The sequence below is a fragment of the Lytechinus variegatus genome, chromosome 2 (genome assembly GCF_018143015.1).
Source record: "Lytechinus variegatus isolate NC3 chromosome 2, Lvar_3.0, whole genome shotgun sequence".
Lineage (NCBI taxonomy): Eukaryota > Metazoa > Echinodermata > Echinoidea > Temnopleuroida > Toxopneustidae > Lytechinus > Lytechinus variegatus.
In genome coordinates, this window is record NC_054741.1 from 72,653,846 (window position 1) to 72,679,381 (window position 25,536).

General features: G+C 34.0%; 1 protein-coding gene across 2 annotated transcripts in view; it reads right to left on the minus strand.

Annotated features, from left to right (window-relative positions):
- The window catches only part of LOC121408938 (phosphorylase b kinase gamma catalytic chain, skeletal muscle/heart isoform-like), a 31,308-nt gene that overhangs the window by 1,369 nt on the left and 4,403 nt on the right, over nucleotides 1-25,536 (minus strand). The window contains exons 2-10 of one of the 2 annotated variants that reach the window (XM_041600662.1): nucleotides 16,450-17,508; nucleotides 11,869-12,053; nucleotides 8,850-8,904; nucleotides 8,224-8,289; nucleotides 6,026-6,098; nucleotides 5,404-5,494; nucleotides 4,639-4,762; nucleotides 1,092-1,215; nucleotides 323-448 (exon numbers count right to left, since the gene is read on the minus strand). In XM_041600662.1, the coding sequence (XP_041456596.1) occupies nucleotides 323-448; nucleotides 1,092-1,215; nucleotides 4,639-4,762; nucleotides 5,404-5,494; nucleotides 6,026-6,098; nucleotides 8,224-8,289; nucleotides 8,850-8,904; nucleotides 11,869-12,053; nucleotides 16,450-16,556 (951 nt within the window). In that variant the 5' untranslated portion in view covers nucleotides 16,557-17,508. Of the gene's footprint in view, nucleotides 1-322; nucleotides 449-1,091; nucleotides 1,216-4,638; nucleotides 4,763-5,403; nucleotides 5,495-6,025; nucleotides 6,099-8,223; nucleotides 8,290-8,849; nucleotides 8,905-9,534; nucleotides 10,602-11,868; nucleotides 12,054-16,449; nucleotides 17,509-25,536 lie in introns of those variants that run through there. The other variant, XM_041600663.1, reaches the window with a different exon arrangement.

A 25,536-nucleotide genomic window follows, 5' to 3' on the forward strand; every position in this document is an offset into this window, starting at 1 on the left:
CGCATCATTTTTCTTTATGGTTCTTCATAAATTACTTTTAAATCACATTTTTCCCCCCATTTTACACAACATCTGCCAAACATTTTGGTGCAGGAAGCTGCACTTTAGCTTTGTAATGCTTGGTTCCATTCATCTGTACATAATACTCTCTTAATACTTCAGTATATCCTTCAGTGTGATGCATTCTCATAATTTATTTCATGTTCTATACAATAAGTTCTTCAAAAAAAATACAGTTCAATCAATCAATAGTGCTTTCTAATAAGATCACAATCCAACCAAAATTTATGACATTTTTTCAAAAATCATAAAACGTTCATACCTTAAACTTCCTTCTTGCATTGAATGTTGTTTCTGTAGGCACCTCTGTTTGCTGGAAGAAGGGATGTTCCAATGCTTCCTCAGCGGATAGTCTTAACTTAGGATCTACTACTAATAACTTAGATATCTGGAAAGGAAAAAAAACATACAATTCTGTCATTGAGAAATTCCTTAGTGAAATTACTAGTCATTGAATTTTTTTATAACATAATGTGACTTGGTTTCATTCTGAAATTTACAAAAATACAAATGGCCCTAAATTCTTATGACCCCCAAATAGACTGATATTTGACCCGAATGTCCTCTATAAGAGGCAGTATAAAACTAACTATAATGCTTTTTTTAAATATTTCTTTTTAAATACAAGTGATATTTTTCATCTATATTCTTTTTCAACTGCTGATGAACCACATAAATGTACTACTACAGGATTAATCGATTCATTTGAAGAGGAACATGTTCAGTTGAACTGTTGAAAAAAAAAATCATACAAAAAGTGAACGGATCAATAAAACTTTTATCTTATTGAATTTACAGAACTTTAGATATTTTATTCTATTTACATCCTTTTTTCCAAAATGGACTAAAAGATTTCTAGCATTTATTAGTTACATCCATTTTTTAAATACCTTACAACACAACTACAAACATAACAAGAAAAAAAGAGAGATAGGAAGGCAAGATGGTGGAGGAGAATGAGGTGTAAAAAATGGAGACATGAAAACTGAAATGAAGATAGAATACTGAAAATCAATTAAATACAAACTTACAAGGTCTTTAGGAGTGTCTGATATATCATCCCATTCTGGACTACCAAAGCGGTATCTACCTTCCATGATTGCTCGTAACATAAGCATCTTTTTCCGATGCCAGAACGGTGGTCTACCTACAAGTCTGAACAAAAACAAACACTATTAATGTCATACTGCAACATTATTACATCATATTTCCACTTACATAAATAATCAACATTGTGTGTGTTAATGATAGCATACTCCTACTTTTGAATCCCTGAAAATCAATAATTTATCTTGAATTGCTCTCTAGCTGATATTGTTATCAGAGTATCCCATCTATCAATGCCTCATTAGTTTTGAGATTTTCATCAGAGCTGCCAGTCAGCCGCAGTCATTACGAAAGTTGTTTTTTCAAGCACATTTTGAATATCATTATCATTTGCTTCTATCATTCTATTATAATGTGACCTTTTTGTAAAAAAACAAAAAAAAAAACAGTCAGGACAAAAAATTAAACATGACTCACATGTGCAGATTCAATAATCTCATCATATTAACCCTCTAACCCGTACAAACCTCATCTAGTTGGTCTATTTCTGCCTATAAAAGCAAATAGTATTTTATCGATTGACAATATTCTTATGTACACATGGTACATTACCTGTACAAATATTCCTAACCATGCTATCGTTTCCAACAGACAAATATGACACCTTCTTGAGACAATTAATCGGTTTTGCTTTCGATCTATTAATTGTGGGAATCAATCTAAGGTAAGGCTTTATATAATACCCTAACTGGCATGACATATCCTTTATGGTATACTCTGCGTCATTTGACCAAGGTATTCAGGAAATAAAACGAACACTAAAGGTTCCTGGTATACAGGCTTGTGACTAAATACGAAGGTGATCAAATCATGATTAAAGAGAAAAAGGTGAATGGTTATTTTGGAGACAACTAATCAGAGTAATATCCTATTATTCAGTCATTTTGGAATGATAAGCATAATGAGCCACAATTGAGGGAGCCAGAAATAGCAATTCTTTACATAGTGTACGAGGGAAATTTGTGCCTATACAATACAAAAATCTAACTTTGTGAAAAAGGGTGTTAATATAATATTCAGAAAAAATTTAATATTCCACCTTTTTCTTTCTTTTTCTCCTTTTATCTTCTTGATTGTGATTTCTTTTATGGGGGGTCCAAGGCCCCTAACCCCCCCCATTCCAGATAAAACTCACGTAAAACCCTGCAGGGATTTTCCCCAATTAACAAAAGACTCGAGTAAAAGGATGTTACGGTCTGGAGAAAACTTTTTGAAGGAAATGTGAATAGTTCCTCAAACATTCTACAACCTCTAATTCTTCAGAGAAAAAAGACCAGATGAAACCACAAATCAGAACAGTCTGTTTCACTGTATTTTTCAAAGTCAATGATATAACAGATCAGAGAGGGAAAAAATGGAATGGGGATAAGTTGACATGGGGGAAAGGAAGCACATTTGTCTATTTCATGAAAATTGAAGTATTGAACATGTCTTTCTAGTACCAACTACCCCATACCTCCCCCCCCCCACACACACCTGCCCGACACCAGCATAGATGTACTTAAAAAAAAATTACCACCCCCCACCCCAAAAACCTTGATCCTCCTCTTAAAGAATTTATAAAAAAAAAACTCTCAATGTTTATATCTTCATCTAATATGTTCATGTATTTACGTGGTATAATTTTCTACATGTACATCTAGCATCTCTGAATGCATTGGATAATTTGATTATATCTTTGCACGTCCTCTATGAATTTCCCAACGATTAACAAGTTTTATATTTTGAGTCACTGCATCTATTATCAAATTTAATGTGATATCATCTACCAATAGTCTTTAACCACAATATCCTGCATGCTGTCAATTGTCTGATGTTATTTCCTATCTATTGAACAACACACAAGGTCAATTCTTGAACTTGAAATGAACTTGAACTATATGTCCATCTTCATGTTCGACACTGTATTCATTCCTGTCTCAATTACAAATGATCTATCTTTAATCTACTTTCATATACAAAATTTGAAATGAACATGAACTTCTGGTTTGAAATCCCCTCCCCCTTTCATGACAAGTGATACTTTAATAAAAACAACAATCATGAACTTGATTTTGCCTGAATTAAAATTCCATTCAAGGAACAAATAACTTTATTTTCATTTTGTTTTCTTTGTACAGTCAAAAACCTGTTAAACATGAGAATCTATCATTTTCTGTTAAAGTTCAACTAAATATACCACCTAGATCTCCTAGGACAACCAACAAAATATTCTAAATCTATTTCTATTTCAATCCCTAAAATGATGATCATAAAGCTATCAGATGACTTGTCATTGTCTTCTCTAAACCAGAGGAAATACAAACCACTTCCTCTATTAGTCAAGTCTGTATTCAAGCCCCAATTACAAGTATTATCTTATTCTCACGTGCCAAACATTGTTATTAATGTTGCTATAGAGTGACAAACTTTGTGTGTTGTTCACACGATCAGTGTGATCTTCAATGGGAATGCATTGCAGCTAATACTATTAACTTATTTTACTCATTGAAAAAGAAATCACACAGCCCTGACCAGAATTTGAATCCATGACCTTAGCTGGCTTTAATGTAAACCAGTGATCTACACTTAGTACCAAGTGTAATATCAGAGCCCTGTCTTAAAAAGAGTAAGGATTGATCCAATCAATCTCAAGTCTATGGAAATCCATCAATGTCATAATTTTTTCTCTAGGAAATTTGCTCATTGTCCTTTCAAAACAAAGAGAAGCATCCTGAATTGTCAAGAAAACAGTGAATATATGAATAATGGTCTTTCATAATATTTTTTTTGAACGAACATTAATTTTATATGTTGATGAGTCTGGCCTTCCATAATTGCGTTTCATTGTAAGATGGGCCCCTGGGCTCTCATCGGGGAAATGTAACATTCTTTCAGTCATTTGTTGAATTAGATTTTCCAATTTTGCCTTTGTCACATAATTTGCGAAATGTACACTCCCGTCATAATGAGACTACAAAGTGAAGTCAATGTCAACATAAACTATGTAAGCATGGTCATATGAAAGGCATACTTTTACTGGCAGCAATTAAAATGCCAGGGATATGAGCTGTATACAAGAGGCCATACACATAGCTTTCATCATCACTATTAAAGAATAGTTGTATCAAGATATACTTTATAATACCAAATCCACCTAATTGTTGACTCTAAAGAATGAAAATTTTCAATAATGAAAGGACATATTCATACCCTGATCAAGTGAAATACGCTAGCCCTGTAACCTGTATATTTTATTATCAATATCCATTCATCTAAAAATGTACATATATATAGCAGGGGCCGCGGAACAGTTTTCAAATGAGGGGTCTGAGCCAAAAGTAGAGGGGGGGGATGACCATGTAAAAAATTCAAAATCATGTTAATTTTTACGTTTTTGTACAGAGCCGCCCCCCCCCCCAACGCAGGCCCTGTATAGTTAGTGTAGTTAGGAATATACTAAACTTGCTCATGGTTCATCTGATAACTTACAATGTGTACATGATGACCCCACATGCCCAAAGATCAATCTTCTGTCCGTAGCTTGAGATGTTCTCTAATCCCATACTGCACTTTAACATTTCTGGAGCCATGTACCCTGGAGTACCACATAGTTCTGTTAAAATAAGTAGTTACAGATTGTTACTTTATTGCAGCTTTTATTAATACCTCTGTATTAAAGCAATATTTTCTAAAGCACACACTTCATTACCACATGTTCTAAAGACAACTGCATAGCTCTGTTTAAAAGTCATTGTAGATTATCATTGTATCACAAAATATACAGAAAATCAGCAACAATAAATATGAATTTCGCTTGTTAACATTCATGTATAAAGGGAACTTAAAGAAACTTAGATATGATTTTTATTACTGTGACAATTGTTACATGTTTTATGATCTAGTGACTGACTATTGATCTGAATGTGATATATTGTGTAACCTCCTCTATTCGAGGTAAAAACAAAAAAAAAATAAGTTGGAGTTTTAACTCTATACTTTACAAGGACTGAATACAATTTTTTTGTGAAAGATGCTTATAAGTATAATCAATTTTAAGTAAATAGTAGTTAAGCAATGACCAATTGTGAAAATCCCTTATTACTTTTATACACAAGTCAAACATCTACCAACACAAGTTTCTTACAGTATTCAAGCTGATTTTTAAATCACATTCTTTTACTTATTACAAATCAAAGAAATTCTCATTGACATAACACCCTCAGAATCTAAATTATAATAAAATATGGTACTCGCCTCGGAGGTAGACTCCTTCTGTGAGTTCAGCTGCCATTCCAAAATCAGAAATTTTCACCTTCAAATCAGCATCTAATAGGATGTTTTCAGGCTAAAAAAAACCAGATAGATTATTGGCTTAAATTTAATGGCTACATAGTGTATTGTCTAAATTTTCACAATATCTGCACTTTTATTGCTCTTAAAACATGACATCCACTAAAATTTATGAAAAACGAGAGAACAATTTTTTTTCACAATGCAAGTCTGCTATACTTTCAACTAAATTTTAAAAATGTATCCACTAGTGCAGTGAGTTTAAATGTTGGTAATTCTGGAACTTGTTTCAACATACATGTAATTCACATAGCTCGAGGTGTTCAGCAGGAACAGATTAGAATCACAATTTTCTTCTTTTTTTTATTAAAAGTTTTGTCCAAAAATGATGTACCATATGTAGAACTAGTTTCAAGTACTATCAAAAGAAAATTACAGCAAAATACAGTTAGTCATCATGCTGGGTAATTTCATCACATTTTTACTTAGTTGTTTGAGAGTTTAATGTGAAAATGCAGAACTTAGAACTTAGGAACTACAAGTACATGTATAATACTAATACAATAAACAATATGAAATTGCTTACCTTTAAATCTCTATGTACAACGTTATGACTATGAATGTAAGCTACTGCACTGATAACACTCCTCATAATAGCCCTGGTTAATCACAAATTGAAAGAAACAGGGAAAAATTAAAAGCCCATCCAAAAGAGGGATGTTACAAAAAAGAAACTGTAATCTAATATAAAACATGCTTGAATCTCAGATTTAATATTTTACATCTTGTAAACATATTTTGTATCCTCATTTTGCATTTACATTTAGGAGTCCAAGTCCTTATCAAATCAAAAACATGGTATAGGAAAAACAGGTATTTGTTATTACGAAATAAAAAGGGATTTTCAGGAAAACAAATTTACTTCTATTCTTAAATAGATTAAGGGTATAAAATACTCCTGCATATTGTGAGGTTTAAACCAATGTTCTTCTTGATTACACCAAAACTTTTTAAAGCTGCACAATTTTTTGCAATTATTCTTAATTTTCCAAAGATGAAATTATGTCAAATGGGATGCCAAATAAATGTAGATGTGAAAACTATCTGAATCTATTTTGTCATTAAAATTATGTATAAATTGATGCAGTGACCAATATAAATAGAACCATCCATGAAAGTTCAAAACATTACATCATTGTTATTAATTTAGAGTTTCAGGTTTGTACAGAGACTCCAACCCCAAGCACCTTCTGATCTGGAGATTCTCTCGCCTGGATCCCCAAGCAAACTGGAGACTTAAGCTTAATTTGCGCGAAGCGCACATCACAAGCGCGAAGTCCCTTGCGGCCGGGGTGTCGCTCTAGGGTCCTAGATGCTCTCCCGTGCTATCTCAGGCTTATTTTCAATATATGATGGCTCTAAATAAATAACAATTCAATGAATCAAATCATATATTTTGGCTTTATCAATTTTTTCATATATCATTATTAATGCATGCGTATGAAATTTATAAGCATCTACAAAACCATACATGTTTGCAATATCTTTATTCATATCAATCAGTAAAAACATATTAATTACTATATCACCTTAACTTGACATTTCTGTATCCATCTTGTCTCATCTGGGGCCTGTTTTTAAGGACTTGCACATAACTTTGCCACAATGGCAACTACCATAGTAACAGGGCCCAGCTAGTCTGCAGGCACAGACCCTCATTGGAACTTTGATCAACTAGTGTGCCTCCACGCAAAGACTAGCACATACAAAACTTGCTAGGCATGAGTAGGCTGCACATTCAGACCCTTGTTTCGAGTGAAGGGTTTGCCCAGCAGACTAGGGCCCAGCAGCCAATCAGAATCAAGGTTTCCATGGTAGCTGCTATAATCATGATAATGGCAAAGTTACAACAGTTGCAAATCCTTTATGAAATGGCCCCTGATGATGATCTCTGGAGTAAGATTGATTAAAGTTGGTTATCAGCAATTTTACTGCTTCTCTAATTATTTCACATGGTATTCCAACCAAAATGAAAGGATTTCCTCACTTTTTACTTTATGATATATAGTCATCAATTCATGTCATGTTCTCAATTCTTTGGTATATGCAACGTAGAAGAGCCGAGGAGGGATGATGCTATCTAGATAACTCGCGCCCGCTAAATCAACGAGATTGCGAACAGGCTTTGACGCTCTACTTACCTTGAAATCGGCTTGGATATGAAAATTTAATTCCAGTTTTTAAAAAGGTGTTTGGGAAAGAGAGAAATCATTTTAAGGGGAAGAAAATTCATCTTAAGCGGGAGAACAGGGCCTTGGCGGGAGATCTCCCGCCAAAAGGGGGAGTGCTGGAGTCTCTGTTTGTACCATTTAGATGTACATATTTTAGCTTAATATGTATTTTTTATGACCTGGGGGGTGTTTCACAAAGATTTAAGTATGACTTAGGTCGCACTTAAATGTCGACGCGTACATGATATGCAACGCACAATCTTATTGATCAATACGCAGTAGTGTGCGTCTTCTTGGCATGATCTGACCCATGCTGTCATGCCTTTTATACTGCGCGCAACTAGACATTTACATGTAAGTGCGACTTTAAGTCATACTTAAATCTTTGTGAAACACCCCCCAGGAAGTAGTAAGATATGATTTGTCATTGCTGCTTATTGCAAGCAATTTGTAGAGGATTGTGACAGGCTACTCATCACAAAATGATTGTTTGAAAAGTATTTTTTGGCCAACCTGGTTCGGTGATTTGAACTTTGAAGACATAGTAACTCACCTAGTCTTCTTCTCAGACAGGGTTATAACAGCTGTCAAATAGTCAAATAATTCCCCTGAGTGACATCTGTGAGAAGAGAACAGCAAGGAATTTCTAGTCATTACACTAAACAAAAGCAGATTACATGTTTATTTGCGAGATTATAAAAAATCTTGTGAAATGAGTAGTGTGATCTAGTGGTTAGACTTAGAGCATTTGACTTGTGACCATTAGGATGTGGGTTCGAATCCCCACGCTACCATTGTCTCTACTTTGAATGAAAGATCTGAGAGAAATTTTTTTCATATACGAGGTCAGCTGCTAAACTAAATTAATTTGACATAAAATGTTTCCTACAGTGTATGTTATTGGTTATATACCAGCTTGACTTTATACCAGCAATGATCTGACCATTCTGTCCTGCTGAGTTCCATATAAAAACAGAAATTAAAAATTGTTTTGACTATCATTATAAATCAAATGTACTCACAGGAGGGGGATGAAAAAAAAAAAGTACATACATGTATAATAAATTGGGTAAGTTTAAAGAGCAAAGCAATGATACTTTCTCATCCATGTTTGAAAATATAGCACTTAAACATACATATAAATTATTTTTGTGAAAATAATATAGATTCAAAACTTACAGTTCAAATACTAGGAAGAAGTAGGTTGGAGACTCAATAAAGTCAATAAGGTTAACTGAAAAGAGAAGGAAAAAAATATATAATTAAATATATGTAGCACATACCGATATTCTTTAATAAAATTCTAATTTTCATTTAATAACAAAATGTAAAAATTTCTTAAAGTACAAGCAATTATAGCTTTATCAATTGTTAAAGAAAAACATAAAAAATTAGCTTATTAACAACTATTATGATACCATAACCTATTTTAACCTGAACTATGATACCTCAAATACCCCAAACATTCAAAATCTGTTGCATAAATGAACATGTACAGAACAAGGCTCTTGTTAGAAGTTTTCAGATCAAACATTAAAATGCTTTTTTTTTAAGTTTTCAGGTCGATCTTTACACTGAGGAACAAGCAAAGTGATGTATTGTACGATCATTTCTTTCATATAGATTTGAGTTTAATTGTTCATAATACCAACATAGGGTCAAGGCTCTCTATCCACAAAACTATATGAAGTTTAAATTGAATTACATGTAGTTTAAATTCAGAAATCCTATTAAATATTAAAGACAGAATTAAGACAGTTTACAATTTGTCAAAAAACAAGAAAATTGTCCCTGAAAGAAAATCAAGTATTAATGTAGTAATGTATTTTAACTAATAATGCTTTTTTTTAATTATTTTTTATACCTAAGTTTTGATGATCTTCTTTTTCTGCATATTTCTTATGAAGATGATAGCATATCATTGCATCAGCTGCTTTTGGCACAGTTGCTTGGCACTTTTTTCTTCTGTACATGTACTTTGGCATGGACGAATGCAGTATAGAAAGGAGCATTTCTCTCCTGAGTAAAGCAGCTTCTTCCATACTGAATGGAATGAGTATTGACGCGAGTTGTTCCTAATGTATGTAATACTGATGATGGATGGAATGTTTTTGAAATATCAAGACCAATATGGGAAGCACCACATCTGGAGGAGAATCAAATGTCAGAATGATTGTCATGGGTGATCCAGAATTCCAGAACTAATGAAAGCTGAAGAGACAAGGTAGTCAATGTAAGTGATTTTCTGGGGTTTTTTTGTTCATTCGATCATTCTTGCACGTAGATACAATGGTACAGAGATAGCTCTGAAATCACAAATTAATATCTTGACTTGCAACAAGGCACACATTTCACAGCGCTAGAAGTACCTTTCATCATTTAATATCATCCTGATAATGAGAGAAAGGACTGCATCATGAACTGCAGGCAGCATCATTCACCAAATCTCTATTAAAAGGGGAAAAGATTAATCTATGGGATTTATTGTCCAAGCCTTTTCTGGAAACTGGTCAAAATCAGCAGCATTATCTTTCTGATAAGATCACAAATGCCTGGCTACACATTCCATACATGTGTAGCATTTCATCAATCCTCAACATAAATTTTAATATTTAATGTTCCATTCCACTTCTGTTTGCCATGATGAACCCATGATAAATCCAATTCCACGAAGAAGTGACATATCCTGATAAATGTTGATGACACATGCTGCAGTGCTGTCTTTTCGGGTCTATTCTAAGATGACATTCCTTGGAAAGGAGTATGATACACTGAACCAATGGAGACTCAAAACACATCTAGAAACATTGTAAGGGTTAGCTCTTTATGCTGATTTCTGATTCCCAATTTTCAAGATATAATCCACCATCATGATCATATCTAGGCTTGATCCTCAAAACTCTAGAGATCCCATGGTCCTACTCCCATGATGTCCTAAGCAAGGAGATAAGGCTACTGGTATATCCATGAACAGACCTTGATGTGACTATTATTCAGTCACTCCATGCCACATCACTGAGAGACCTGTCCAGCCCATAGACCTAGACCTGTCCATGTCCAGACAAACACTCGTAATGTCCACTGGAAACCATGCCTCGCTACACGTGACTTCAGTCTGACCCCATTATCAGGCCCCTTGCATAAGACATGCTTATGCAAGGACATGTTTGCCCTCCAACCAGCTTCTCATTCGGTGTAGTCTGTGAGCATACACACTTGGTGAAAATGCCAGCGAGGCAACGGTCTGATTTGTCACAGTTCTATCTACAGTTCAGCATCATATAAGTATTTTGTGAAACGCCTGCTAAAATGTCAATAATTGCTTATCATAATTATCAAACACTAAATACCAAACTAACGACTTTACTCAAAATATTCAACTAAATTATCAATTCAAGGTCTGTGCCACTAGACTAGCATCTGTGGGTGTGTCAGAGGCAGGTCAGTGGACAGAGAACCAAATAACAAAGCAGCACTGACCGTTGCTATTGATTGACCATATTTGCACTACAAAGAGCTGACTATTTTCAATAGTACAAATTCACAATAATATCTGTGCATTTGTACATGTATATATCCTCTCGCCACAGGCCGTAGAGACTTGCATCTGGTCATGGTCAAAGTGTGTTCAGTTCAAAATTAGATCATTATGTCCATACCAAAACTCCCAACTAGATTTGTTACACTCGAGATGAATTGAGTTAAACAGGAAATACATGTACATGTATAGCAGTCCATGTATTTATTTCTTTGCCATACTCATACTATGCAAAAATCTTGGCAATCATTTACAATCAAGTGACCATTAATCATACAGCTTCATTTGTTCCCCTTTTTTTCACTTTCATTATTACATTACAATTCTTATCATATTTACAGTATGGTCTTATCCTGACAAATGGGAAAAAATACATGGAGCTTGAAGAATAATAGAATCAAGAGCATGTATTAACCTGCTTGAAACTTTCCAACTTGCAGAACTTTCTCAAAAGCATAAGCCTACATGTCGTAGAATAAACAAAAAGAATAAACAAAAGATAAAATCAAACAACAGAAGATAAAATCAAACAACAGAATATAAAATCAAACAAAGGAAAACAGAAATTAAAAGGAATAAGCATCAAGAAAAATTTCTGAACTCTTGACTGAAGAAAACACTTTTTAAATTATGCATTAAAAATAGTGTATATTTACTTACTGATATTGGGATGTCCTCCCTCAATCAGCTTATTCAAGACCGAGACCTCGTTACGATACTCCTCCTGGATGGCCTCCGCTCGATTGTCACCCCCATGGTTCTGGCCGGTGATGTCAATGATCTTAACCGCATATTCCTCATTGGTGATGCGGTCACAGCAGAGCCGAACTGTGCTGCTTACTCCCCTGAAAAAAATTAAAATAATACTTTCAATTGCACAAGCTACATGTATGCTACATGTACATGTAGGACCATGGAGATTATTGAATAATTCAATTGCATGATTTCATATGCCAGTTTATATAAAAAAGTAACTTCATAACTACATACATTGGTGGTAAAAAGTTAAAGTGAACCCCACCAGAAAATGCACTCCTTCATGCCGAGTGTTAAACACAATGTTCGGCGAGCCTATATACAAATTGTAATTTCATCACCTGGCATCACAATTAAATATCTAAAAACAATGGCTGAATTTGAACACAAATACATTTATGTTTGTTTTTTTTGGTGGGGTTCACTAACTATTTAGCACCAGTGCAGATATTCACCACTGACAACAAAGAGATACAAGGTCTATAACTTTGTAAGAACAATTTTAGATCCCTCCAAGATAAACTTGTTACACCCAAGGAGGTGCATGTACATGAATAATTCATTAATAAAGCTAAATATGTGATAAGAGCATATCAATGATTGTACAGTACATGACAAGATATTGGCAATGGGAAACTTGTCACTACTAAAGGGTTGCTGGGGGATTTATGGAAAGTAAAAGTGAAGAGATACATGTACATGTATCAGGTACATGTAGGGAAGAGTGGGGTAAATAAAGCTGCCTTTAATAGTTTTTAGCTCACTGCCTTACAATGATAGGGTCAAATGGACTACTGTTTGTGCAGTATTTGAGACAGTTCCTTGGCACAGATTTTGCAAGAAAGTCTCACAGCCCAGTGCACATGGTCAGGAGGAGCACAAAACCAGATTACAGGCCTATAATACATGTATGTATGTGTCCCCTACCAATAAAACATATAGATACACAATAATATAACTACATGTATGACAGTTGAAACACAATCCAAGATTCTTTTCCCCATAATATTGGATAGGAAATGAATCTAATCCTAAAATAAGGGTGTTTTGGTAAATAACTAAATGTTAAATGACAAGTCCACCCAAAAAATTGATTTGAATAAAAAGAGTAAAATCCAAATAGCAGAACACTGAAAATTTCATCAAAATCTGATGTAAAATAAGAAAGTTATGACATTTTAAAGTTTCGCTTAATTTCACAAAACAGTTACATGTATATGCACATCCTGGTTGATATGCAAATGAGGAGACTGATGATGTCCTCCACTCACTATTTCTTTTGTATTTTATTTTTATTATATGAAATATAAATAATTCTATAAATTTTCTCCTCATTGTCAAGTGAAACAGTGATTAATTCCTCCCTGAACATGTGGAATTAGCATTGTTTACCTATATGATTCAGTGAAGTCGGTCCCTATGGTCAAACCTGTCAAAAATGAAATATTGTCTAATTCAAACAATAAAAAACAAAGAAATAGTGAGTGATGGACATCATGGACTGAGTCATTTGCATGTCACTGAGTTGTGAAAAATAAGCGAAACTTTAAAATGCCATAACTTTCTTATTTTACATTTTATTTTGATGAAATTTTCAGTGTTATGCTACATGTAGTTTGATTTTTCTCTATCTATTCAAATCAACATTTTGCTGGGGTGGACTTGACCTTTAATAATACTGTTGCTAGTAAATGTTTAGTGATTGTATCAACCTGACTAAACTTTTTTACTATCAGGCGGCCTCATTTGCCCCATTTTGGTGGGGCTAATAAGGCCACCTGACAGAAATATTTCTGGCTCATTAATATGCAAATCAGGCTGATTAGTTTTCACATTTCTCATAGATAATGTTGAGCTACTCTGGATAATATAGTAATAGACATCTCATCATGTTTCTACTGCTTTACATTAAAAAGATGTAATTGGAATTATTAAAAAGGTGGCCTTATTTACCCTACTCTCCCTCTTATGTAGAAGTAGAAAAGAGGAGTATGTCAACAGAGATCATCGTCCACTCCAAATTATAAAATTCACTATATATCGGTACATGTGGGCCTTATTAATTCAAATATGTTTTTAACAAAATAAATTACATTTCCCTTTAAATCATTAAAAATCAAACAATTGCTCATCTTATTTGCATATAACAGAAGTTCATGATTACAGGTTACAGTTAGGCTTACAGTGTAGTACATGCCATATACATGTATGTGCTATGCTTTTCAGTTGTTTACATGTACATATTTTTCTCAAAGGGGAAAAGGACATCCTAGCTTTCATAACACACCCAGCACTTTGGGCTGCTTGCCAGCAGAAATGTCCTTTCAATGCACCCACTGAACAGTCTTCATTTCAGACTATTCATATTTTCCCTCAGTTCATGAATATTATTTACTGATTCAAAGTAAATTATTCAATTTTTGTGGAAAGTGTCCAAAAACAGGTTTATATTACAAGTACAAAAATGACTTTTTAAGACAGAGACAGCTGAGAAAATTTGCTTCTATCACGGCAAAAACCAAACCATATGTGGGGGATGCAGAAAATCAGACAATAGTGTATTGAAAATTGAAAGAAATCACTTGTTTGAAAATAAATTATACATGTGTATTTGCAAATTATTTATTGGGACATGAATATACATTATACATTGTAAATGTACATTGGGTTTTTTGTGTGTGTGTGCAAAAGCAAAATATAAATCGCCTACATGTAGGCCCTATGTGAACTACAAAATATGTCAACTGACAAAGGGGGGGGGGGGGTACATGTACATGTAGTACTGTACACATACAATGTACCTCATCTATGAAAATAACATTCATCAAACATTTACACCAGAGTCCCAAACAAAACAAAAGTCCATAATTGATGCAAATTAAAAAGAATAAAAAATTTGCAGGAGGTGAAGACCCTGTCTAGGATCCACAAACGTCACCCCATTGCCCTTTGTCAAACCGAATCCAATCATATCAAGCATGTGACTTGGCAATCACGTGTAATACAGTTGCCTGTCACTGTCAGTTGGAAAAGTTCATGACTATTTGTTGCATATCAAACATACTAGGCCTCTATACAATAGTGGATGGTACAAAGTACATGCACATGAAATGTTAGAATGTGCGCACATAAAGCCTGGACCGCCGATCATGTGCAAATTCAATTCAAAGGGCTGAAGGCAGCTTACTTTTCACTCATCACCATACATTTAGGGCGTAGACAAGTATGTAGGAGTACGGTACATAGAGACTTTTGTTCTCTGATGTATGTGGGTAAGAATGTTCTACACATACATGTACATACATGTACTCTTCAATGTATTGTACATACATCTAGTATCAGTCTAATCACAACTATTCAGGTAAATATAGGCCTACAACAAAGCCTATAAGTACATTCGTACATGTATTTTCCTACAATGTACATCTCAAATGATAGGCACTCCATCATTTTAACTCAGAATATTTGTATGACAACTGATTTGGGATCTGATCATCTGGAAAAAAATATATATAACCATAACTTGACCCACATACATGTACATGCAATATACATGTATGTTTTACATTTTACACTGTAAGTCTTGAAAAGGACCGCATGAACTTGGGTGTTTTAACAAATACATTAAAGGCCTTTGAGGGAAGATCTCTATCAGATATACAATTTTTTGCAAACAAAACTTGGGCAAACTGCACAAGTTACATTTGAAGTCTGAACACTTTCCATCACGATAATAAGTTTAATACATTTTTGGGGAGTGGGGGTTGAAGTATGGTCTTGTCCTGTATTCTACATGAACAGACATATGTTGTAGAATACAAACATATGTAAATGCACAAAGTCAATTCTTTTGTCAATTGTTTACATGTACCTATTATGAAATAGAGGGCTCTTCCCATAAAGGATTGTAGCTCAAAATTACTTTCTGCAGCCTATAAATCTAACAAACCTTGCTTCCTGTTTCAAAACATGCCCAAAAGATGCACCCTACATGCAAATGCAGTCGTCTTGAACATGGTTAAAAAGGACTACATGTACACTGTACAGTGATTTCAAGAGTGGATATATTTCAATTTGAAATGATGGTTAGGCTTAGTAGTGCTCAGAAAAACTTTTGATATCTATACAAACGTTATGTTACACTCGGCCTCATGGACCCTGCCCAAAATAGTAATATATTTCCCAGTAAATAATTCCTCTGTTTAGCATTTTGTAAATGAATAGGACCTCAGTGCTCTCTACTCCATCTCTACTTGTTTAAAACACTTTAGAGACATGCAATTTTGCTCAAGTAGGCCTATTGTGTGCTATACAAAAATATTTAATTATTACTAAAAACATTTTTTTCAAATGAGCTCTGCCAGATGCTACAGCACAGCACAACACAGTGAAACTACATACATCATGGCAAAAAATTAACATTATTTTCCCCTAGAGCTACCCACAAAAAAAAATGAAATGGACACAAATTTATCTTCCACTTACCTTCCCAGGATATGCTTGGCTATGTACTTGCTGGAGAAAGCGTCGTCATACTCGATGCCAAAGTCGGTCTCGTCCTGATTATCAATACTGCCCTCTATAGTCATCATCGAAGCGACACAAAGAATAGTAACTGGATTATACCAGCCACTGTATTACTACAATATAATCCTTTTAATGATTTCCTCACTGGCCCTAGTCCTTGCATTAAAGTTTGGATTTGATCAATAGATCAAAATTGACACGACTACAACAGACAATAATAACTATTCCAATACAGTTTGATCATTGGAACAGTCCAACTTGTATTAAATGAAAGCATCAGCACCTTAATATTGATATAGTAATTCAATAAAGGCAATTGTCCAGGGATGTATAAAAATCACCAAGAAAATAAAATTTCATGCCTGGCAAGATCATGAAGATATAATGTTAACATCATTATGGATCAAATCTATTCCAAAGAATCCAAGTCAGCTCAACAATCTGAGAAGCGACACTCTCATGACAAAGAAATTCATTGAAAACAAATGAACACTGCTCCAAGTACAAGGGTGAATCCACTGAAATTATTCTCAAACTGGTCCTGGGTATTATCCAGGTATTTCCAATTCCATGCTGAAATGAATTATGACCTCACATGAACTCCAAACATCCAATCCCAACGGGGTTTCTAGAATCAAACTTCCTGTCTGATATAACACTACACTGTCGATCAGAGGTCCATGTGCTGACTGTTTACTATATTGAGTTGTGATTTTGTAACCGTCTTATCTCAATGCACCGCAGTCAATAGTCATACTATTTCATCGCACAGCAGTCAATAGTCAATCCCTGCACCATCCCCATACAGTCCCCTTCGTATCACGTGCTTAGTACATGCCTAGTTCAATGCACACAACTCCACAGAAGGCTCGGTCAGCAGTGAGTAGAGGTGATGTTTATGAACTTGGTGAACTGACCTACTTCTATGGGAATCCGATCTTCTGAAAATACAGCTCGCTTATTGGACGACCGCCCTGACCAAAGGAAAGGAGCACAGAACTTGAAAACAGCTCCAATCTGTAGATATGGAAAAATTTGATAAAGAGAATGACAGTCAATATTCTGTCGAACAAAGTTCATTTAGGTATCATGCACGCTTGTGTGCCTACATGTGACAACAAAACAGAACCTTCAGAGCAATTTATGCAGACATGGCAAGTTTCAGATACATGTATGTAAAAAAAAGTATTGAAAGATCCAATATTACAAAAGTATCAAAAGGTTTAATATTGAAAAAGTATCAGAATCCCATTCATCAAGACTATTCATGATTACAGCACTTGTAAATACATGTATATGTGTACATACATTTTGCACGTGCATGTTACCATGTTTTCTACTTTTTTAAAATGAAAAATGCAACAATGACCTGTGCCAATTTCTTCCTGGGAAACAATTCTCTTGAAAGAAATTTCATGTATTTCATGAATAAATAAATGAATGAATAAATGAAATGAATAAATTTCATAAATATATGTATAGCACAGGTGCAATCAACCCAACTGCTGTCATAAAATGGCCTGTAGTATGGGATAATTTCAACTCACTGGTATGCCATCTAGGCAGGGATTGTCTATTTCAGGGTCTGTATTATGAGCACACTATTCATTATGTAAGTACATAACTCCCATAACAGAGAGTACATGTAAACAATGAGGGGGCATGAAAGGGGGTGTGTCTTTTCTCTATTAGCAATCGGCACAAAACTTCAATTCTCAGTGAACCATGCAATATAATACACCAAGAAACTGATGTACATGTACTGTAAAATACACAGGTGTGCAATTACATGTAAACCAATATCCAGTATTAAACATGCATGTACATGTATTAGTATACAGGTCTACTCTGTGGTTGAAATACAGGTATCCAAAAAATGTAAACTGATTTTTTTTTAAGGAATCTGGTAAAAATTCTAAATATAATGCATTGTATAGATTGTGAACATGTAATCTTGACGGACCGATATTCGATGTACAGTAGGCCTACATGTAGATGCAGGCCCTGCACAAATTTTTCCTGAACTTTAATTTTGTTCCTCTAGTTCCTCATAAATCTCGTTGACAAAGTATAAACATCTTGCACACCATTGAAAGGTGAAACAAAAACACACAATATCAAACTGGAATGTACATGTACAGAGCATAATGAAAAATATAAAAGAAACTGTTCTGGGGAACAGTTAAACTTGACTGAGCACCATTTACGCAACTGTGTGAAAATCAAGATATAGCACACTTCCCATGGAAGGTATGAGTCAACAATCATAATGACTCAGATTTTCCAACTGTAAGTCACCAGAATATATTGAATTACATACCTGGAAATAAAGGTATGTTAAGTTGCACAGGAAGAAGTTGTAACTCCTGTAAGTCTTACAATTTAAGCATTTATAATGAACATTTAACCCCACTGCAACCTTAACCCTACATCTTAGAACAAATAAAGCCCAGAGTAATCTAATGTTCTAAGCAAATGACCTTCGGGGGGGGGGGACACATAAGCTGCAGATATGGACTTGGATATAGAGGAAAACTCATTATGGTATGTAAAATTTACATTGCCAACTTTGTTCATTAGCATGGTCATATCATATATCTACATGTAGGCCCCTGAAGGTACATGTAAAAGGGCCAAATGGCACTTTACTAAATATATTACAAGAACTGCATGCATGATGGTCAGGCATATATACATGTACATGCTGTCATCACAAGTATCAGATTTTTTTTTACTCCCCATATTTTGAGGCCCATAACCCACCTCATTTTTAGTTTAAGTCTTATCATATGTAACAAAAAGAAAAAAAACATTAAATTTTTTTTTCTTGCCTATTGATACAATTAAATGACCACTCTTTGTGTAACATGTGCATGTATACTGTACAATAATTACAAATACTTTTATTTTATTTACATACGAGTTATTGATACAACAAGTCTGACGATTTTTTATGCATGTACATGTACGCTTGGAAAATCTTTTTTTTTAAATCAATATTATGATTATCATATGACCACTGTGTAATTATGTAGGGCTTACATGTGCATCGGAAGATTTTTTTTATACATGTATACTGACATCAAGATTTATTCCATAGTAAACCTACATGTATGCACACAGAAGCAAACTCAATGAAAATACATGTAAACATCTGTTCAATTAAAATGTACCACTCTACTAGAGTCAATCACAAATGAAATAACATACATTTCCAATTCCTTGTATGTATAATTCCATACAAAAGGGGTACACAATTTTCACATTTTAACAGTAGGCCTAAATAAATCTTATAACAGAAAATTCAATATAAATATTTAGTATAAGTTTCTGAAATATGCTGTATTATACAAGTTAAAACACTAATCAAGACACAAGAAAAGAATAGGTATCAATTTAACATGTATTATCTTCTCTCTACTGAAATAAATGACATTACATGTAAATAAAACTACATTTTAGGAAAAAATGCAGGCTTTAACTTATAAGCCTACAGGTATGTTTTATCAGACTAAATTGACTTTTACATGTGTATAGGCCTACATGTACATGTATCATTTTACGTGGTTCACATAAATGTACATAGTACAGGTGTATAGCAATTTTTGCATTTCAATGACATACATGTGGAGCATACACAATACCAATTTTTGTCCTTCCATATAAATATTGATTAAAATCATACTCTTTCAAATTCAGTAAATGTCAGACCAGAAAACTTACTCCCAACAACTCCTAAGTACTATAGGCCTACACTGTACATGTACACATTATTTTGAAAGTGTACATAGCAAGGACTATGTACATGTAGGCCTATCTGTAATCTACTCTGAAACATCCAGTAATATTATGTTCAATACTTGATATGATGCATAAACTATGCACACAAGAGCATCCTTAGAATTGAAAGTAACCATGACATGCTGTTCATGCTTCAACAGTGTCTGAGGCCAAAGACTAGACAATGCTGGGGGTTTATCCAATTAGGTCAGGGTCAACAAACTTTCTACTCTGAAAGTGCTGGCAACTCGGCAAAACATGTGACATCATTATTATGGATAAAACAAACACAAAAATACTCATCTTAATTAAAACTCATTAATTTATTTTCAAAAGAATATATAAGCCTACCATCAGGCCTGCACAAAAATGCAAAGCAACTTGGAAGTTCAATTGCCAAAAAATTCCTCCTCATTAAAAAAACACACTTTGTATGTTGCAATTTATAAGTAGGATACATTGTACAAGGTGGGACATACACTACATGTATACGCATATGAACTTATAGGAATATTTGTCATATTAAAAATGCATGCAATTTGTAAACACACATAGATTGTGCTTGTATTCATTTTAAACCGATTTTTGTTTACTTAAATTGTATTTCCTATGCTTACATGTACATGTATATCATTTATATTGAAAATTAGAAAAACGCTAGCTCTTTTCCATATCTTACACGTACATACACATGTAGGCCTATTGTTATATCGTAACACTATGTCTACACTTGCATGTAGGTGATATTGTGGCATCTTTTTCACTATTTTAGTTTTAATCTTATTTAAATGGCCATATATCAATGATATTAAGGTGGAAGGTTTTTTCTGCTTTCATCAGTTCATATGGAATCTATCCTATGTAAAGGATGTGCTACTTTATACAGAACAAATTTTTGGAATGTCATACATTTTGGACCACCATATGGACAGAGTCTGAGGAGTGAGGCTGATTTTTTTTGGGTCCTGATTTGATAGTATACCTGCTAACATTGATAGACATGAAATATAATGATGAAATTTCCACTTGCTAAAAAAAATACAGAAACAAGAACAAATAGATACAGGTTAAAATAACAATTGCCTTTCCTGATAAAAAATATTCCAATTCAATAAGAACACTTGGCAGGTATATAGTATAAAAGAAGTATGCTACAAAATATAGTTATCCTGCATCATCAAAATGCATCAAAGGATTTCAATTTTCAAGCTCTCAAAAACAAAGGAAACTAAATGTACCCTGTGGCCAAAATAATCTGATTCTCATCTACTTTTAGATACATGTGTGATTTAATCATGCAGTCACATGTCCATCCATATTTATATCATGAATGCTATTTTGAAAGGCGAGCAGCCGAGCATGCACCCACGTCATAAGAGTGTAAATAAATGAAACCTCCAGTGAATGCAGAATCACGTCACCACCCAGCAGTGTTGGGTGGCCTAACGACACAAACTACATCACGTTGCTGCAAAGCAGTCTGGGTAGATATCCTAATGCAGCGTTATGTCATCATACAGTGATTAGATTCTCAATACAGAGAGGGAGATGGATCACTGAAAGTTCATCACTTGATGACAGATATTAATAAACACTGTCTGTCAATAAGGATGTGATATAGTTTGGTAATGATGCAATCATTTATATACATGTAGTGGTTAATATATCATTTTTTATTGATCATGAAAATTTAGATTGGAACATTAAACGAGATTAAGCACCCTCTTGATAATTATACATGTAGGCCTTTTGTCACCTGCAAAGATTTCAATCAAGAAATTTTCTTTACATCCATTGCTTGTAAAAGCGTTCATCCCACCCCCCCCCCCCCAGGAAAAATTATAAATCTGGGATCTGATTCAATTTCAAACAAATGATAACTTAGAAAAATAGTCACAACTTAATTGATGCACACCATGGAGAATACGATCATGTATAAAAGAGGCTCATCTTGCAAGAAAATATACACATTCATAAAGAAGAACAATTAAGTAAAAGTAAAAATAAAGTAGAATAGAGAATTATTTTGAAGAAAGAAATTCTAGCGAATAAGTTGCAAAATTCAAGATTTAGATAACCGTATTGCATCTCATAAAAGGTCACTCTAGCCACAATTTGTTCCAGTTTCAAAAAGCAACTCACATTTGGACGGTGATAGAAACGAGTTAGCATTGATCATACCCAGTAGCACTGCACAAGGCAATGAAAAGAAGTCACCTCATATTATAATCATATTAAACTGGGGCACAGACAGTGACATGCCAAGCTTCAAGTTTCAGATCAATTTCTTTGAACTGTCTATAAAGGCAAGTTCCCCTAAGGCCCTAATATACAGTTTTCAAATACAGTCTACAAAATGTTTAACTCAGGCTGTAGAACTTTAAGTGCTCCTCATATCAATTGACAAAAACTTCCCTGTAAGAATTTCTTTATTCCATGCAGTTTATATTCATGTGTGCTCACTCAATATAGGACAACAATAACATTTTGAAAGCAAAATTTGAATTTTTTATCAGTAATTTGGAAGGATTTGTAAGTACAATGAAGCAATAATGATATTATTTATGAAAAATATGAACATCAGAAATTTTCCCTAAAACTGAATACACAAATATTAGGAACTCAGGATACAATCATGACAATTGAATATTAACAAGAAAGAAATTTGGCAAATTTATGAAATTCAGAAAATTACTCTTTTTAATAAAAACAAATTTGCCTTTCTGTACCTGTATGTCCTCATTCATACATGATCTAATATTTTTTTTCTAACTTTACAAAGAAGTTAGTTAATAACTGTACTGTAGGAACATTAAATTGCTTTTAAATAGAACAATATGGTACATGTAGGAACACTCTGACAACACAGATTTGTTCAATTTTTTCTGTCAAAAGGTTATACTGCTATACATGTACCTCTTTGAAGTGGAGGGAATTCAGTTTTTCCATATATATAGTTTGAAAATATCAAATGGCAATCTTACATGTATATTCATCCAATTCAATAAATTATTTAATGATGTTCAAGTGAATGGACAAAGTAACAACAACAAACATTAGTTTGTAAATGTTAAACATTACAAATATATGTTATCAAGCAGGCCTTGAATACTACTTGGATGTATTTCTACATTGCAGGATTATATGCATTTCCTATAATCATAATTCAACGAAATTGTACATACAGTATTAGACTACTCAATATATGCATCTACAGACACATGTACATTTATCTATGCACCCACAAGAATTAAAGCAAAATTTAACTTTAAGTTCAATTTCAGATAACAGCTTAAATGGTTTTATCATGTCCTTTGTTCATCAAGTGTTGACATAATGTGCATGCTGGACTAACTTTTATGTCATTATTTTCATGAATTTTAGCAGTTGATCAATCAAATATTTGATTTTGATTATCATCTCTGATTTTTGCTCTAATTTGGGAGTCTATTAACTAGTTCTGAAGGAACCAAATAACCTGACTAAATAGGTACAAATGTATGTTCAGCAAAAACAGTGTCTGAACACTACACATTCAGACAAGACATACTACAATATTTCATCCGTTTGCATGCAACATTAGCTTCTTGACTCATCAGCCATACATGAAGTAAATTAAATAAGTTTAGTCCAGTCTGAGTAGGAATACTTCAAGGAGACAAGATATAACCCAAATGAACTCTGCAAGTCTGCAGCTTGGAGAAATTGCTCACTCACCACCTATGTCAAAGGCTGTCTGTCTGCAACAGAACTCCATTACATGCGTACATACTTGTTAGAATTACTGAGTAAAGCCTGTTTAAATCCAACATATCAATTAATCAGGGCCCTGTCTTATAAAAAGGTGTAAACTTGTGATAGAATTATTAATTCAAACTCAAAGGGAAATTTATCTCAATTTCTATCTACTTACATGTATCCAGAAATTTGAGATCAATGCCAGTTTGATAAAACATTCTTATCTGAAAATATGATACAACTTTTGTGTACAGGGTGTTGTGGGATAAATATATTTTAAAGGAGAAATATATTGATTATGAATGTGGTCTTATTATATATCAATGGAAAGGTAATGATGTGGGGATCATCAGTGGGTCATTCAAAAATACCGAAAATAATACAAAAAGGTGAAAATCGCCGATTAAGAAACGCTAAAATGCCCCTCCGAAATATGCCTCGCATCGGTCTCTGAATTGACTGGAATTTGATGACGTCACTGTCTGTACGAGAGGCGTGATTGGCTCTCCCACGTGAAGCTCCACTTGCATGCAAAACCTGTTGCGTGGGTACGTTTTCTCCACACTGTCACTGAATACTTCTATCATGAAATGAAAGAAAACCCAGAATTTTATCTAGATTTGGATTTTCAAATTGATGATTTTAAAGATGAAGAGAATGATGATGAAGTGAACAACACAGTGAGGTAGTTGGAGGTAAATAATGGGGGAACAATGCCGATGATTATGATGAAAATTCAACTTGCCTGACGATCACAAGTCACATGCCGATTCGCTACCAACTCATGCAGCTGCTGCTACAAGTGGTAGTTATACGTACACCGCGCGGGCCAAATTAAATCCATGAAAATGAATAACCACATCCAGGGTGAGTCTATCATAAGAAGGAAAATAATGATATAACTGTACTTACAAACAAGTGAATAATCCGAATTAACCTGAAAGCAAATCAACTCAACGAATAGCAGCAGACGATATGCACCGACGATAAACTTCATGTGGCTGGGCCTGGGATAGATTGTCACTCGTTCTGTTAGATGTAATTTGTAACTCATTAATTTGACAAAATTACGAAACTCGGGGAATTATTTATATATATAAAAATATAGTAACATCTCTTATTATTTTTTGTATTACGATAAAACCTCTTTTGAAGGAAAACGTTGAGATAAACTAAAATTACTTTTAAATCCCCCCCCCCAACATGCGTAGCTTGTATGTCATTGCAAACAAACCATCACAAACATGCACGTATTCCTTCCTTGCTGATTGAGAGCTGTGCAACACCTGCATAGATCTATTCTCTCAGTCTCAGCCAAGGCGAGCAAACAATACGGCATGTGTTGTTGTGATGGTTTGTTTACGATCACATAATGCTACGCATGATGGGATGATCTTTTACATCTAATTTTAATTTACCTCAACGTTTTCCTTCAAAACAGGTTTTATCGTAATTCAAAAAATGATAAGAGATGTTACTATATTTTTATATAGAATAATAATTCCCGGAGTTTCGTAATTTTGTCAA